Source organism: Pelodiscus sinensis, chromosome 4, assembly GCF_052426305.1.
Source record: "Pelodiscus sinensis isolate ZL-2025 chromosome 4, ASM5242630v1, whole genome shotgun sequence".
Lineage (NCBI taxonomy): Eukaryota > Metazoa > Chordata > Testudines > Trionychidae > Pelodiscus > Pelodiscus sinensis.
This window is the reverse complement of record NC_143055.1, coordinates 45306668-45323846: the sequence shown is the minus strand read 5'-3', so window position 1 is coordinate 45323846 and position 17179 is coordinate 45306668. Positions and strand designations below refer to the sequence as shown.

The 17179-nt window shown below is 41.4% G+C and overlaps 1 protein-coding gene across 2 annotated transcripts in view; it reads right to left on the bottom strand.

The window, feature by feature from the left end:
• The window catches only part of SLC30A9 (solute carrier family 30 member 9), a 62951-nt gene that overhangs the window by 10090 nt on the left and 35682 nt on the right, over positions 1–17179 (bottom strand). For both annotated transcript variants that reach the window (XR_012904313.2, XM_075930514.2), the window contains exons 12-17: positions 16127–16166; positions 15245–15316; positions 14716–14823; positions 6770–6935; positions 3848–3977; positions 660–773 (exon numbers count right to left, since the gene is read on the bottom strand). Coding sequence is in view for 1 of the 2 variants with exons in the window: in XM_075930514.2 (XP_075786629.2) it covers positions 660–773; positions 3848–3977; positions 6770–6935; positions 14716–14823; positions 15245–15316; positions 16127–16166 (630 nt within the window). In the remaining variant the exon portion in view is untranslated. The remainder of the gene's footprint in view (positions 1–659; positions 774–3847; positions 3978–6769; positions 6936–14715; positions 14824–15244; positions 15317–16126; positions 16167–17179) is intronic.

The following is a 17179-nucleotide window of genomic DNA, read 5'->3' as shown; positions in this document are numbered from 1 at the left end:
AAGAGTAAAATAAAAAACACAAAAAAAGTAATTGGAAACCTCTTCATATGCAGTGACATCACTTTTGATACAACATTAAGTGCATGGTTAAAAACCATTTAAGTGGTTTCTCGTTACAGCTGATTTAGAGTTCAAGGCCTAAAAGTGACTTGACTTTGAAATCACTGTCATTTTCCAGAGAACACAAATAGGTAATTCAGTAAACTTCCGATAATCCAGCACCTTTAGGACCCAAGGGGTGCCGGATTATCAGAAGTGGAGGCTATGAGGTTTTAGGGTGGGAGGGATGGGGGGGGCGGTACTGCGGGACCAACCGGGCAGCACCCCAGCTGCTCCGCCTCAGACTTCCCCAAGTCAGCAGCTGCTGAAACTGACCAGCGGCTGACTTGGTGAAGCCCGGGGCAGAGCAGCTCCAATTGTCTGGCTGCCTGGAGCACTTCCAGGTTCCAGGTGGTGCCGGACTAGCAGGAGTGCCAGACCACTGGATACAAAACACCACATGTCAAACAGACCAGGAACAAGAGAAATGCTTGTTTTCAAGGTCAGATGTGTTCAGTCAAACAACTGAAGTCTACCCCTGCTTTAAGAGTACAACAATAAAGCCCCAAATATCAGCAAAAGAGGAGCATTCAAACTGACTTATACCAGCTGAATATTACCTTTAGCTCCTTTTCAAGCCGGTCTACTTCAGCTCCCAGTGTGTCAATAACATTCTCTCCATGTTTAAGCATGAAGGCTTCTAATTCCTCAAGAGTTTTCACCTGCTGAATTTCCTGGCAAGAAAAGAAATATAATTTGAGATGTTGGAGGGGAAGGTTTTAAAAAAAAACAACAACACCCTCTTCATGTTGCGACTAAATATGAAAAACATTTTCATGTGTCCAACTGGGCAACCATTTGCAGAAGAACTGGAAAAAACAGGACATGTTTATTATTCATGACTTTTCAGTGAGGTGAAAATGAAGGACATTAATCTAAAACAGATTGGGAGGAAGATGGGCTACCAATAGACCTGCGCTGATGGGCTACCAATAAACCTGCATTATGTACATACACTTTTTCCTTTATTTACAAAATAGGCTTAGCAAATAGAACTTTGTCTTTCCAAAAAGTCATCTATTCCAGTCACCCAAATCTCAGTTTTCTCCTAACAAGGAAAAGTAGCTTCTCCCTTCATATTCTTTACTCTCAGTCCCTCTCAAAAATATAAGGCCAGAACAGGCAACCATGACCATATTGCTTGACTTCTTGGATAACACAGAACTTCTCCCAAATTTTTCTTGTTTGAATTACAGCATGTCTTTTATTAAAAAAAAAAATCTGTTCTTGATTTTAAAATGGACACTGATAGAGAGTACCCCACAACCCTTAGTAAGTTGTTTGAATGGCAAACTATCCTATTAAAAATGTATACCTTATTTCCAGTCCAAATTTGTCTAGCTTCAATTTCCAATCACTGGATCTTGCAATACTCTTGTCTGCTAAACTGAAGAGCTTGTTCTCCATGTCTGTACTTCTAAATAGTGATAAGACACTCCTGAGACTTTTCTCTGTTAAGCTAAACTAGATAGACTGTTCCAGGAGCTCAAACAGAGAAGCCATGTTTTCCAATCCTTTGTTCTTTCTTGTAGATCTTCTCTGATCTCTCTTCAATTTATCATCAATGTCCCTTCTTGAATTATGCACACTAACACTAATTGAATGTATGGCAAGTGGGCACACCAGTGCCAAATACAGAAGTAATGTAAGCTCCCAAATCCTACTCTATATTTCCTCATTTATACATCTAAGGATTACATTAGCCCTTTTGGCTACAGGGGACTGGGGACTCATGTTCAACTGATTATTCTGGAAAGCAATGACTAAAAAAAACTTGGGCCTTTGGTGGATAAAGTCCTTTATCCTGTAAGTATGGCCTACATTCATTGTTCCTAAGTTCACAGTAGGCTGTATTAAACACACATTTGATTGCTCCCAGATGGTCTTGCCATCCAGATCATCTCTCCATTATTTACCACTCCCCTCAAACTGTCATCTGCAAACTTTAGCAGTGATGATTGTTTTCCTCCATGTTACTGATACGAATGTTAAATAGTACAGGGCCAAGAACCAATCCTTGAGACTTTCCACTAGAAACATTCCCTCTTGAACATAGTTCCCCAATTACTATTACGTTGAAACTTATCAGAGAATTTAAAACTTTTATTAAAGTGCCATGTTAATTTTTTATCGTTCTAGTTTGTTGTTTTTTGTAATCAAAATGTTACAGGGTGACAAGTCAACTGCTAACAGAAGTCTAAAGAAATTATATCAACACTTTTACCTTTATTAACCAAACTTGTAATCTTCCTCAAAGAAACAAGTTAGCTTGACAGGATCTGTTTTCCATAAACCCATGTTGATTGGCATTAATTATATTAGCTTCCTTTCATTCTTGATTAATTAAATCCTATATCAGCTGTTCCATTGTTTGCTTGGGTTCGCTGTCAATTGACAGCCTATAATTAGGCAAGTTGTTCCATTTACTCTTTTTAAATACTAGCATGTTAGCTTTCTTCCAGTCTTCTGGAACTTCCACTGTTCCACAACTTACTAAAAATCAACATTAATGGTCCAGACAGCTCTTCAGCCAGCACTTTAAAATTCTTGGATGCAAATTATCCAGGCCTGCTGATTTAAAAATGTGTAACTTTAGTGGTAGCTGTATAATGGGAGTATTGCAGGCAACAAAGTAAATTTAGTAATACCTAAAGATCCACTATGCAACCTACAGGAAACACATATTCTTGGCCCTCAGAAAACTTCAAGTAAAACAGCCATGAGCTAAGGCTAGGAAAAGAAATGATGCCTCAAACAGAAGGAAAGAGATTAAGGAAAAAGGATGCAATGCCTTCTATCAAAGTACTAGGCAGACCTCTTCTATAAAGAATGACATTTTTCATCAAATAATAAAACCCAAACTAACAGATGCTTGAGAACTACAAATTGTATCCCAGCACTAACAAGAGTTTCCCTTAGCTGTCTCTCACCCAAATACAGAGCTGGCTAGATGCTGCTTAATGTGTAATTTCATAGGCATAGGGATACAGTTGCAGTTGATTTAAGACACAAACACTGCATCAAAAATATAGAAATCACACAATAAGATAAATGGTACCCCCCAGACATGAAGCAAGACTATATCAAGTTAAAACATTTCCTACAAGAAATAAAAAACATTTGGTTAATCTCTAAAATTCAAGTGCAAGGAGAAGAATAATGTGTTGAACGACCATAAACCAGATCTGAAATCATGCCACCTTTGGCTCCGATCAGAGTCTGCTTAGTCTGAGACCGCCAGTAATCAGCGTTTGGATGAGACATTTTCAGACAAAATCCTAGTGTGTTGAAGAAGTGGTCTTATATCACAAGTGAGCTGGCCTAGCTCCAATCTGCCTGGTCTTCCTCAATCAGGGCAGTTCTTAGAAAAAGCTTTTCAGAATAAGGAGCTGGGTATTATACAGGCGAGTCTAGATAGAATAACTTGTGAATGCTGCGCAATAGCCTGCTTGCCTTGCAATTTGACCTCTGCAGTCTTTTTTTTTTTTACTTCTTGCACTAAAAACATTCTGTAATGTTGCTATACATTACTGCTGCATCTGAGTCCAGAGGTGGAGACTGGTGGTATGATCTCCATATGGACTTTGTATCAGTGTGTTCAACATGTAAAAGTCATCTGGGATCCTTCAGGATGAGGAGCTAATACAAAACAATATATCCCATCAATTCTGAATTTTTTCTTTTAATATGCTTGATAATGGGAAAGAAAAAGATGCTAGAAATAACAATATTGCTTTATTAAACATACTTGTAACAGCTGTTCAATGTCTTGCTTTTCCAGGTAAGAACGAGTCACAACCCGTCCATCAAAGTCTACTTCTGCCTTGAATCTCACTTTGCTCAATCCCAAGTCTGTGGCTTTAACATCATGAATTGCTCTGAAATAGATATGACGTTCTGATTAAATAAATAAATGGCAAACAATGTTAGGATGGGGCAGTCATACAAAGTGATCTGGATTGCTTAGTAACCTGGCCCCATTCAAGCAAAACCTTTTAATACAACCCTCTGCAAAGCTATAAATCTAGGAACAAGTAACAAGCAAAATGGGGGTCTGTACCATGTGAAGCAGTGACTTTGAAAGTGACTTAGAGTTCCTAGCAGATAAGCAACTCAACACACGCTCTCAGTGTGATGATGCAGCAAAAAGAGCCAATACAGTTCTTGAATGTATGAAGAGAGAGTAGCGAGTACTTGCATGGCCATGATTTTATCTCTGCCTGTGCCACTGGTCAGACTGAGACCACGTCTCCACTTGCTGGAGGATTGACACTCTGGTAATCGATCCTCCAGGATTCAATTTAGCAAGTCTGTCAGCGTCGGTAACGGAAGTCAACAGGAACATTTCTCCCATTGACCTTTTGTTGTGGGCCTACCCCAGAAAAATCAGTGCAAGGTTTATCGACTCTAGCTACACAATTCATGTAGCTGGAGTTGCATATCTTGCATCAATTTTCTACGCCAGCATAGACTTGGCCTGATGTTGAAACACTGCAGACAGTTGTGGAGTGAATATTTAAAAATGGTTGATGAAAGCCTCAAGTAGGTAGAGAATACATAAAAATGATTTGAGGTTGGAGAAATCTCTTACAGTGATAGACTTAAAGAGCTCAATCAAAAAGATGGAAAGTTTTCTGCTTGATTACAGTGTACAAGCACTTTTACAGGGAGAAAAACATTGAGTACTAAGAGGCTCTTTCAACTAAAGCTGAAAAACCAATGGTTGGAAGCTGAAATCAGACAAATTCATATTAGAAATTAGCACCTTAAAAAAAAAAAAAACCAAAACAGTGAGGGTAACTACCGAAATAAACTACCGAGAGAAATAACGGATTCTCCAACTCTTGACATCTTCAAATCAAGACTGAATGTCGTTCTGGGAGATGTATGTTAGTCAAACAAATATTAAATATCAGAGGGGTAGCCGTGTTAGTCTGAATCTGCAAAAGTGATAAGGAGTCCTGTGGCACCTTATAGACTAACTGAAGTGTAGGAGCATAAGCTTTCGTGGGCAAAGAGCCACTTCGTCAGATGCATCTGACAAAGTGGGTCTTTGCCCACGAAAGCTTATGCTCCTACACTTCAGTTAAACAAATATTAGACTCAATGCTGGAGCAACTAGGTGAAAGTTTGTGGCCTGTGTGTATCAGATGATCTAGACTAGATGATTTTATGGTCCCTTCTGACATAAAATGCGAGGAATTACAAGTGGAGGAAGGGGAAAGGAGCAGAGAGAGACAGAGTGTGGGGCTGTTGCCAAAAAGCTGTTTGCAGAATAGGCAGACAGGGACACAGACTGACCCTGTGAAGGATGTCTGAAGCAGTTGAGCCTCCCCTAAGCTTCCAAGGGATAGTCAGTCTTGTGGAAGAAAGATAAGGTATACACTGCTAATTGTATCAAAATCCTATCCTCCTATCCTTTGCTATATTCTTACTGATCACTCAGATTAAACAACACCTTCTTTTACGAAAGTGGTCTTGTCATCATATTAATCACTAGCTCCAACACCCAAACAGAAGTCTGAAGAGACGCTGAGCACAGTGAAATCTGCTCAGAAATCACAGCTGGCTCACAGAGTAGGGGAAATTGAGGATTAGATAAAGCCAAGAGTGCTAACTATGGGGAGGATGCAGTAAGAGACCAGAAAGGGGTCAAATGTACTGACAGTTCTGTAACTACACCCAATTTTTAATCGTACTGTTAAAATATCCACCACCACACATATTAATGCATGGTTAACAAATGTTTCATTAAGTCAGTGCCTGATGTTTGAATTTTCAGACAGGAACTTAAGAGGGTAAGAGGTGTTGTGAGTAGGATCCCTAATATCTTTGCAGACCACAGATTGAAAACCACTGTCAGAGGCTCCTGGGAGTCCACAGACTACATCTAAGATTTCCAAATAGCTCTGTACCTCTTATGGGTGCTGAAATTTCTTATGGGTCCACAAATGAAAAAAAGATCAAATACCTCTGCTCTATGCCTGCAGAAACCTTCACAAGGCATATTACTCAAATTTGTTGTTTGCAACACAAATGATACAGCACCATGCTAATGCAGGAATACTTGAAACTAACTCTTTTTGTTAACCAAAAATGACAGTAGTACAATAAATATGAACACCATAAATACTCCAGCTATTGATACACACACAAAAAAAATAGCCACGAGTAAAGGTGATTGAAAGTAAGGGTCAGCTATTTTATTTAAAAAAAAATTGATTTAAGTACTGGAATTTTAAAGATTGATAGTAAAAAAGCAAGGAAATAGGCCTTTACAGATAATGACTAATTTTATGTGTCTCTCTCTTCCAGAAAATTCTTGTGCAGACTTCTGTAGTTAATAATATAATGCACCATAAAACATATTTGAAGGTTTTATTTTAGCTAAGCTTGAATTCTCCTGTTTGTTAATTCAATAAGTAAAATTTTTAGCACAAACCCAGCCAAGTTTCTGTCAAAACCCAATTCTGCCAGATTCTGGTTGAAAAAAAATCTATGCAAGAGAGGTACCACTGCTCCTTTGTTTTCAATTACTTAATTCATCTTGAAATGCTCTTAAACTATTTTTCTCCTCAGTCAAATACTAGTTTCCTGCTTTTTGATCTGCTTGATAAGAGACTTTTATATCATGAAGATCCTCATCTTATCATGAAGATCCTCATCTTACCTAACAACAGGGTCACTCTCCAATAACTCAGTAAGTCGCTGTAATTGCTCAGGATGAATAGATCGTCCCAGCAGCGCTTCTGTGTTGGTGTAGATGAGAAAAGCTGAGACAACTCCCAACAAAGTTCCCACACCTAGAGATCCCAGGCTGTCATAGTAAGGGTTGCCTTTAAAAAAAAAAAAAAAAAAAAAAAGTCAATTTCACAGAAAACCTAAATTGTCAAAGCAAAATAAAACCATAACAACATTGAAAAGCAAACAGTATGTTTCCTCTACACGGGAATTACTGATTCTTCTAGAGTATTCATTGGTCACAATGTCTTTATTTCTAGTTGACAAAATAAAACTGAATTTAAAAAATTAAGAAAATAGAAGATTTCAAGTAAAAGTATCCAGTCCTGGAAGCCCCACGTACTCTCACCCTCCAGCTTTTTTTTTATACATTTGTGGACTATTTTTTTAGGTACTCAGGCATGAGGCATCATACAAGTAACAAAACCACCAGCATAATCAAAATCTTGAAAGAAGAAATACCAATTTAGCAATAAAATCCATCAGCTTGATGGAGAAGAGAGAGAAAAACATTACACGATCTTTTTATAAAAACAAGAATCCTTATTTTCCTTAAAACATTCAAGCAATAACAAAAAACAGGGCAACAGCAATTGTACATCCTGAATGCATTACAGTACTCATATAAATGGGCACTTTATATACTTATTCATATTCACTTTTCTATCTGAGCAACACTGAATATTTTTACATAGCACCCTAAATATAAATAATCACAAAACATTTTATAGAGGAATAAAAGAGGAAGCAAACCAAATAAAGCTTGGCAAGTAATTAGTGAAGACCTGTAAAGAAAAGTGCCATGTTTATCTAGTTCTTATTAGGTCATTTCCAAAAAACACTACCCTATAATGGGTAAATAACCCTCAATTCACAGCTATGGAGTCTGATTCTTGCATGGAAGAAAGGAAGAGCAAAAATGCCAAGAATGCACACAACTCTTAATGCAGCTTCGTTTTGCAATGCTGGGGAGCAGGGGGCACAAAAATGTTACATAGATCATTCTATTTTCACCTACCTCAGTAGATGGGGAATACTTGGGATACCATGTATCTTTGGGGCTAAAGGTGAAACTCCAAAGCTACAACTTGGGGAAAGGGAAAAACCGGTAGCAGGAGTAATCTTTTGTAGCTGTTTTTCTTAGGAACGTGTTTGTTCATGTCTATCCCAGTAGGTGCATGCATGCCGCATGCACAATCATCAGAAGTCTTTTTTCACCTAATGGTACTCATCAGACCAGTTGTGGAATCCCCAAGATTGGCAACTACATGGTGTGGTATATAGGACTCAGGAAGCCCTCCACCTCTTGAGTTCCTTCTTGTTGGCTTTCTGACAGAGGGGAGGCAGGTGGGATTTGGAATGAACAATAGCAACGTATCTGGAAAAATTTAAAAAAGTAAATAACCGTATTTTCTTCAAGTGATTGCTCATGTGCACTCCAAAAAGTGACATGCAAGCAGTTTACCTGGATGATGGGTCAGAAATTACACCATAGCCATCTGGAGGACTGCCTTGCTGAACTCTGCATCATCCTGAGCCTGCTGGGTGATAGTATAGTGCATCGCAAACATGTGGACAGAGGACCATGTCACTGCCCTGCAGATGTTCTGAATAAGAACTTGCACAAGGAACACTGATGAGGAAGCCTGCTTCCCCATGGAATGAGCCATCAGGGCTGGAGCTGGGACCTGGGCCAAATCATAGCAAGTCCTGATGCAGGACGTAATTCAGAAAGAGACATGCTGGGACAAGATGGGCAGCCCCTTCATCCGTTCCATAATCACAATAATGAGTTACAAAACGGCTTGGTGCGTTTGGTGTAGAATGCTAACGCCCTCGTGACAGCCAGGGAGGGCTTCCTAAAAGTGATATATGGTTTGAAAAAGAACAGAGGGCAGAAAAGTGTCCTAGTTCACATGGAAATTGGAGACTGCTTTGGGCAGGAAGATCAGGTGGGGACGGACCTGCACCGTGTCCTTATAAAACATTGTACATGGGGGTGAAGAGGGTCAGAGGTCAGGTCCTGGCTGAAGTTCTGGTTACCAGGAAGGCGACCTTCCATAAGAGGTAAGACCGGGGACAGGGAGCCTCCTTCTGGAGAGACCAAAGGGAGAAGTGCTTCCACTTAGCTAAATACATGGCCCTAGTGGGTGGTTTCCTGCTACCCAGAGGACCTCCCTGACAGTCTGAACACTGAAACTCTCCAGGGTTCAGCCATGGGATGTCTACACACTGGCATAATCTCATGCAAAAGCAGCCGCTCTTGCGCAAAAACCTGCTGCCTGTCTACACTGGCTACGTGTCCGTGCGCAAGTAAACTGATGTTCTAATGTATAAAATCAGGGCATCTTGTGCCAGAACTCTGACGTTCCCGCTCAGGAATAAGCCCTCTTGCGCAAGAGCTCTTCCAGAAGAGGCCAGTGTAAACAGGCAACACAAATTTCTTGAGCAAGAAAGCTCTATGGTTAAAATGACCATCAGAGCTTTCTTGTGCAAGACAGCATCTACACTGGCATGGATGTGCTCTTGAGCAAAAGCACATGTCAGTGTAGATGCTCTCTTCTGGAAGAGTTTTTGCAGAAGAAATCTTCTGCAAAAGAGTTTTTGCATGAGAACGCACCAGTGTAGACGTAGCCATGGAGTCTCTACATCATGAGATGGAGAAACCAGAAGCTGGATTGCTGCAACTGACCATGGTTCTAGATAGAGCGGTAGAGCTCTAGTTGTCTCTACCAAGAGGCTGAGCAGCATCATGAACCAGTGCTGCCAGGAATATGCAAGTGTGATGAGGATCACATCTGCTCTGACCTGCTGAATTTTGAGAATGGCGTTGCTCAGGAGGGGGAAGGAAAGGGAAGGATCATGTACACCAGGTATCCCAACCACAGAAGTGAATGTATTAATGCTGAAACCACGGCTGTGGCTCCAGAAGGAGCAGAACCTGTAACACTTCCTGTTGCTCTTTGTGGCAGACAGGTCCATATAAGGATGATCCCACTTCTGGAAGATGGAGAAGGTGATATCTGTCCAGAGAGATAATTTGTGAATGTTGAGAGAGCAACTGAGATAATCAGCACGGATGTTCTGGGCCCCCAGCAGGTAGGACTCCTGCAAGTGTATCCAGTGCATAATGCAAAAGTCCTGCAGGTCAAGGGCTTTGCAGTAGAGGGGAGAGGAGCGAGCACCACCCTCTTTGTTTCTATAGTGCATTGCAGCCATGTTATTTGTCACCATGGCGATGTACTGGCCCTGTAGATGGTGAAGCAAGGCCTGACAAGTGAAGCAAACCACCCTGAGTTCCCCGACACTGATGTCAGGGAGAATTCAACCTGAGACCATAGCCCTCTGAGTACCGAATTCTCCCAGGTGCACTCCCCAGCCCACCTCTCACATATCTATGACCAGAAACAGGGAGGGTGGGAGCTGGCAAACGGGAGCCCCTGCTCACACCCCTTAAGGCTACAGCCACCAATTGAGCAAGTGGAGAACTGACTCTGGTAGAGTGGCCAGAGCACCTGGAAGATTGCTGCTGGGCCTATGGACCATGGCAAAGCAGGTCCGGAGGGGCCAAAGGGTGGAGTCTGGTATGCTGTATGACAAATGTGAAGGCCACCATGTGGCCCAAGAACCTCGTGCAATTCCTAACCATAGTGGTAGGGAACTGCTGCAGGATGTGAATACCAGCCATGAGCATGTGAAAGCGGGACTTGAGGAAGAAGAATTTTTGCATGGGTAGAATCCAGAAGGGCCCTAATTAACTCTATTCAGTGAGTTGGGACCAGCTGAGAATTGGGAACACTGAGAATGAGATCCAGGTGGCAAATGTGGCCCTTATCGGCGGATCTGCTTCTGGGATCTGTCCTTGATCAGCGAATCATCGAGGGACAGGAAGACCTGTACCTGGCTTCTGTGTAGTAAGGCAGCCACCACCACCACCACGCACTTTGTGAACACCGTTGGCACCATAGAGAGACCAAAAGGGAGACCTGTGAATCGGTAGTGGCGGCTGCCCACTAGGGATGTAAGCAACTAGTCAACTATCCGATAAGCAAAAGCTAATTGGATAGTTGATTAGTCCCTCAACTAGCCACTTTCCCCCGCCTTGCTGCCTATATCAGAGGCAGCAAGTGGGGGTGGAGCAGGACCCAGTGTTGGGGGGGGAGCCAACTTAAAAGCTGGTTCCGCCAGCACCATTGCTATAGGGGCAGGGGAGGCAGGAGGGTAGTGGGGACCAGGCGTGAGCTGGGAATCAGCTGATTCCCAGCTCGTGCACAGTCCCAGACACTTCGCCTCTGCTTTTTAAAAGGCTAAAGCCCTGATGGTAGGCCTAAGATGCCCAAAATAGCCACTGTACAGGCACCTGTCATTGCAGAGGCCAAGCAGGTAGTTGTGCCAGGGGAGCCTCCCATTAGCAGTGCTGAGAGCAGGAGCAGTTCTAGTCACGGCGATGGAGTGTGCCACTGAAGCAGAGTTGGTTTGCCTTAATGCCATACAGAAGCTGGTGCTGGCATTAGGCCCGGTGGATGCAGTGCCGGAGGGGGGTGACTGCTGCAACAAGGACAGTGCCAGGGGCTGAGGCAAAGTGTACCGGCCCACAGCTTGTATCAATCCCAGAAGCTCAGACTGCATCGGAGCCAGTGCTTTATGCTCCCTCTTTTAGATAAGGTTGCATACCTCCTCAAAAGTGTCCAGCATCTAAGGGAAGGATTTCCCTCATAGGGGAGTCCAATGACACCAGACTCAATGGCCTGCCTTCAGGGGTGGAGTAAACAGTGCCCACAGACAGTGGTTGAAGGCCTCCTTATGTGGCACCAAAAACTGAATGTGGAGCTGGGCAAAGAAGTTTGTTGTGCATACCAGGGAGTGTGCCGCTGTTCTTTCTAGCCTTCTTTATGAGATGCCCATGTGTTCTATACCAAAGCCAATGAACTCCACGGAAGCCGGCACACTACACACTGAAGACAATGGTATTGGGTCTGGCTCTGGATTTCTGGCTCTGAAGATCAAAGTGCTGATTCCTCTAGCAGGAATTTCAAGCACTGATCTTGCTCTCAGTCTGAGGCTTGAAACTCCTGAAAATACTGCACTTATCTGCTAAGTGCCCTTCACCTAAACACTTGAGATAAGCGGTGATCCCTGCTAGGCATAGGTTTGTCAAAAGTGACAATTCTTAAACACCAGCTGTGTGTCCCAGGGGAACTTGAACAAGAAACAAAAAATGAATGGGGGTGAGGGAGCTTCAAACACTAATGAATAAAACAGAAGACAGGTAGGAGAAAGCTAAGGTTGTCTTGCAGAGCAAGAGAACAAGTGCTCCAATGACTGTCACTAGCGGTAAAAAGGAACTGAGGAGGTACGAGGGCCAGCTGAACCCTATATACCATGCCATGCAGGCACCACTCTAGGGGGCTCCACAGCTGGCCCAATGGGTACAGCGAGGGGGGGAAAAGCCTTCTGAACATCATGCACACAGCATTCACACACTATTTGAATGCATATGAGCAATCACTTGAAGAATAGAATTTTCTCCCTAAATTTTCCCCTCATGCAAACTAAAACAGTGCATGACGCAGTAACAAGGCTATGTGCTGCTGCCCAGAATACGAATGTATGTAATCAGACTAGAAATAAAGTGATTTACAAATTTGACTAGAATAGATTTTTTTCATAAAAAGATTCAACTATGACTTGCTTAACTCCGATCCAATTAAAAGGAAAATGACCCATCGTGCAAATTTAAAGTCTACAAGTGAACCCACTGACTTCAATGAAATTATTGGAGCAAGAGTTTGCAGGACTCAGGCTAATCCATATGACCAGTGTTACTTAAACTGTGTTCTGTGGCAAACCGATGTGTCGCGGAGAACAACAGAGTTCAAAATGGCCACCCTTAAAGGGATAGGCGACTACCCTTCTACCCCTATTAACTACTGTTCCCCAACCCCTCCCCCCCCCTTTTTTTTTCTGCTGCACTCTAACTTTTCCGAACCCCCCCCTTTTTTTTTGGTTCAACAAAAAGTCCTTTGCGATTCTCATAAAAAAAGTTATTTTTTGGTGTTCCTTCATCTTAAAAAGTTTAAGAATCACTGCATATAACCCTTCAAAAGCATTATAAGAACTCTTTCAAGCTATAATCTCACCAAAAATAAGAGTTTGGAAAGAAAAAAAAAGTGTTCAAATATCTCCTAATTTCAAATATCTTCAACTCAATATACAGGTTGGATACCCCTAGTCTGACACCCTCAGGTCTTAAGCGGTTCCAAACTAGGGAATTTGCTGAACCAGGAGAAGTCACTTTTCAGCCCTGCCACCCACTCCTTCTGGTCCTAGCCAGCCCCCCACCACCAGCCCCAGCCTCACCACCAGGCAGTGGGCTATCCCAGGCCCATGGCCTGGACTCTACTAGCATCAGCCCCACCGGGATCACAGCTGCTGGCCTTCTTCTCCTGGTGCTCTCTCGACCAGGAATATTCGTGTTCCTGCTGGACCACGGATGTTGCCAGACAAGAGAGTCCAAGTTTAAGGAGGTGCAACCTATACTTGAAATTAGGGATATAAAATCCCATTTAATTGGCTATCCAGTTTAACATGCTGTTTAACTCATTAACCGATTCGGGGAGGAGAGGGGGGAGTGTCACTTCAACCCAGATGGAGCAGCCCTCTTGCCTTGCTCCTCCTCTCACCCCCAACCATAGGCAGGTGCTGCTTTAGTCCCCTGGTCAGAGCAGCCCCTGCTGTAGCATGTCCCATGTGAGGCTGAAGCAGCCCCCTGACTGTGGCAACTGCTCCAGCCCCCCACCAGTTAAATCTTAATGGTAAGCCTCACCTGTTAAGGGTAAGGCTTACCAATTAAACATTCACATCCCTATTTGAAATCAGATTGGAGAGTAATATACAAGGGCATGTCTACACTAGTCCCCTAGTTCGAACTAGGGTGGCTAATGTAGGCATTCGAACTTGCAAATGAAGTCCGGGATTTAAATATCCCGGGCTTCATTTGCATGTTCCCGGGCGGGCGCCATTTTTAAATTCCCTTAGTTCGAACTGATTGCCCGCGGCTACACGCGGCAGTCAGAAGTGAATCCGAACTAAGTCCTTAGTTTGGATTAATTGTTACATCTCATTGGATTAACTGTTACTCCTGCAATGAGGTGTAACAGTTAATCCAAACTAAGGACTTAGTTCGGATTCACTTCTGACTGCCGCGTGTAGCCGCAGGCAGTCAGTTCGAACTAAGGGGATTTAAAAATGGCGCCTGCCCGGGAACATGCAAATGAAGCCCGGGATATTTAAATTCCGGGCTTCATTTGCAAGTACGAATGCCTACATTAGCCACCCTAGTTCGAACTAGGGGGCTAGTGTAGACATACCCCAACTGTTTTCACCACGGTAAAAGCCTCCTCCAAAAGATCTGCAATTGGGCAGAGAGATTTTCATTAAAATATGCCATTACAAAAATCACAGATTCATCAGTTCTGACAAATTTTAATGCAAGCTTTTTTTAAGGCAATATGTAATGTAACTGAATGTCATCACAGAGAAACTGCAGGAATGGGTTGAAAAGCAGAAGTCTATATAATCTTGGTTGCAGCACTTTTCACAAACCGAAGACTATGAAGTGTCATACACCGGTCATATCAGACAACAGCATAATTTATAAGTGATTAATAAACAGATTTTAAAAAGTCAGTTGATAAGAAAAAAAAAAAAAACTTTTGATGTCAAAACATTTAAAAAATTTTTTGAGTCAGAAAATGGGAAGAGGTGCAAACATTTAAAACAATTTTTAAAAGAGACAAAAGGAATACCCCTGCATACAAAACATAAGGACATTCTCGCAAATCAAGTCAGCCTCAATTTAAGATGGAGATTTACCTGTTAAAGAAGTCAAACCCATGCACGTAGCAGCTAATGTCACACCCAAAACTGCTGCAGCATCCTCCAGCAACACCACATTTGTACTAGGATCACGACTCTGCCTAACTGAATATTTAATAAACAGTGTTGAAATCTTAGCTTTCAGTGTTTAACAGTACTAATTCTAGAAATGTAAAAGATGATATATTTACACACATGTAAAAGCATATACTTTACATCTAAATTCTTCCTGTAAGTGTTCATAATTACATGTAACTTCACACCAATTACAGAAGCTAGTTTAGAAGATGTATAAAACTAATGGGCAATTTATTGTGAGAATTGTAACTACTGTAGCACTTACATGTCTAAAGTATTAAACAAGGCAATAGGTTTTCACTAAATTTATAAAATATACTTAATACTGTCATTCATAATAATAAAAAAGAAAACAGGTAATTATACTGTTCTATTTATATGCTAATATAGGTAATAAATATTATTTTTAGTAATAACACATACTATAATGATATAAAAAGAGACATACCATATTGATAAAATGACAGACCCTTGGCCCGGGCACTCCTCCGAATTTCATTTATAGCAACAAGAAGGGTAGCTGAAACAAAAGTAATATGGCTGCTGAAAATGGTTAGAGGCAAAGTAAACTTTGTTTCTACTGTACGAAGCAAGGAAAAACTCCTGTTCATTAAACACAAGCTAATTACGGTGATCCTACCAAATCATACCAGCAACACATTTATTTAGTACCCAATGCCCATAACTAAATAGGTAAGTTTAAACACATACAGAGTACACTAATTTCTACCTAGAAATATGACTAAAATTGTAATAGTCTGAATTTTAAATTATTTTTCATGGTTTAAATTTGTGAAAGTATAAATATTTCAAGAATTGTAATCTTGTATCTACACAGTACATAATAGCAAAATAATAATTCTGTTAAAAAACATCAATATATTACACGTGATTGTCACCAGAAAAAGTGTTCTGATCATCATTATTGTAAGCAGTGACAATTCAAAAAGAGAAGGCCTACCCATGCACTCTTTTCTACAAACAAGCTAACCCACTGGTGAATTCTACTGTCACGTAATAGCAAAAAACTTGCTACAATCTCAGATTATGCACCAAACATTCTTACATGTAGTTTCATATTCTATGAGATTACTAGAGACCTAGAAAATACATTCATACATATGTATCACATTAGTTTCCTGCCTTTGCCAAAAACAAAAATTAAATAACATAAATAAATTCAAAGCAATGTCAACCAATGCAACTATGGATGCCAGATCTCAACGCTTTGCAATTCTGCAAGCAAAAGCTTAATAAACTATCTCAAGACTGCTGGACCAACTTTTATCATCTTAAGAATATACCACAAATATTTCAGGACACTACATACCTCCTTCAGAAACCAGTGAGCCTGCTAAAATACAATAAGCCTGTAAGAATAAAATCCCACAATTATTTTGTTATTTTGAATGGAAACTGTTTCACATTTACATAGAACTCTTCACCACAATCTGCAGAAGAACTTTACACACAAAAAATGCTTTACCCACAATTGAAAACTGTAGCTACTTCAAGGTGGCAGACAAAAGATTGAACTACCAACCAGATAATAATTAATACACTACCACCCAACATGGGGGGGGGGGGAAATTTTGACTAAAGACAGCAAGAAAATCCCATATTCTTAACAAATGGACTGAAGTAACAGTTCAATGCAAAGGAGAGGGAAAATTGGTTTAAATAACCTCACATAGATACACTGAGTTCCACAGAACATACTACATCAGATGGCTAGGGTTGCCAGATGGTTTTTTTGTTTGTTTGTTTGTTTTTTTTGGGGGGGGGGGGCGGGGAAAGAGCGTCGGTATTTTTGTTTCAACCAGGAAAAAAAATTCTGTTGAAGGGGGAAAAAAAAGGGGGGGGGGGGGAGTGGGGAACCAAAGTTGTTGAGAGGGGAAAAAAAAAAGGACTCCAAGACTTAAGCAATAAAAATAAATAAATTAAATAAAAAATTAAAATAAAACAGCATTAAAACAGCATGTCCCCTTTAAGAGTGAGTGCAGAGCTAGGAACAGGAGTGCAGTTGAGCACTCCCACTTCCCCTTGGTCGGCAGCCATTTTGTGCTGGCAGCCTTGCGGAACCAGGTAAGCATGGGGGTTGGGGATGTTGCGAGCTGGGGGAGGGGGAGCTCAGGCGCTGAGTGTTTGTAGGGTTGCCAGGTGCCTGGCATTTTCGCCTCCTGGCCAGGGAAAAAAATTCAGAAAATATCAGGACATTTTAGGTGTCCGGTATTCTCTGAATTTTTTTTACTGGACAGGAGGCGAAAATACCGGACTGTCCGGGTGAATACTGGACACCTGGCAACCCTACATATGGTATGTTAACCCTACTGAGATTTAAACTTTTAGCATCAAGATGACTTGGAATTTCAAATAACAAGGT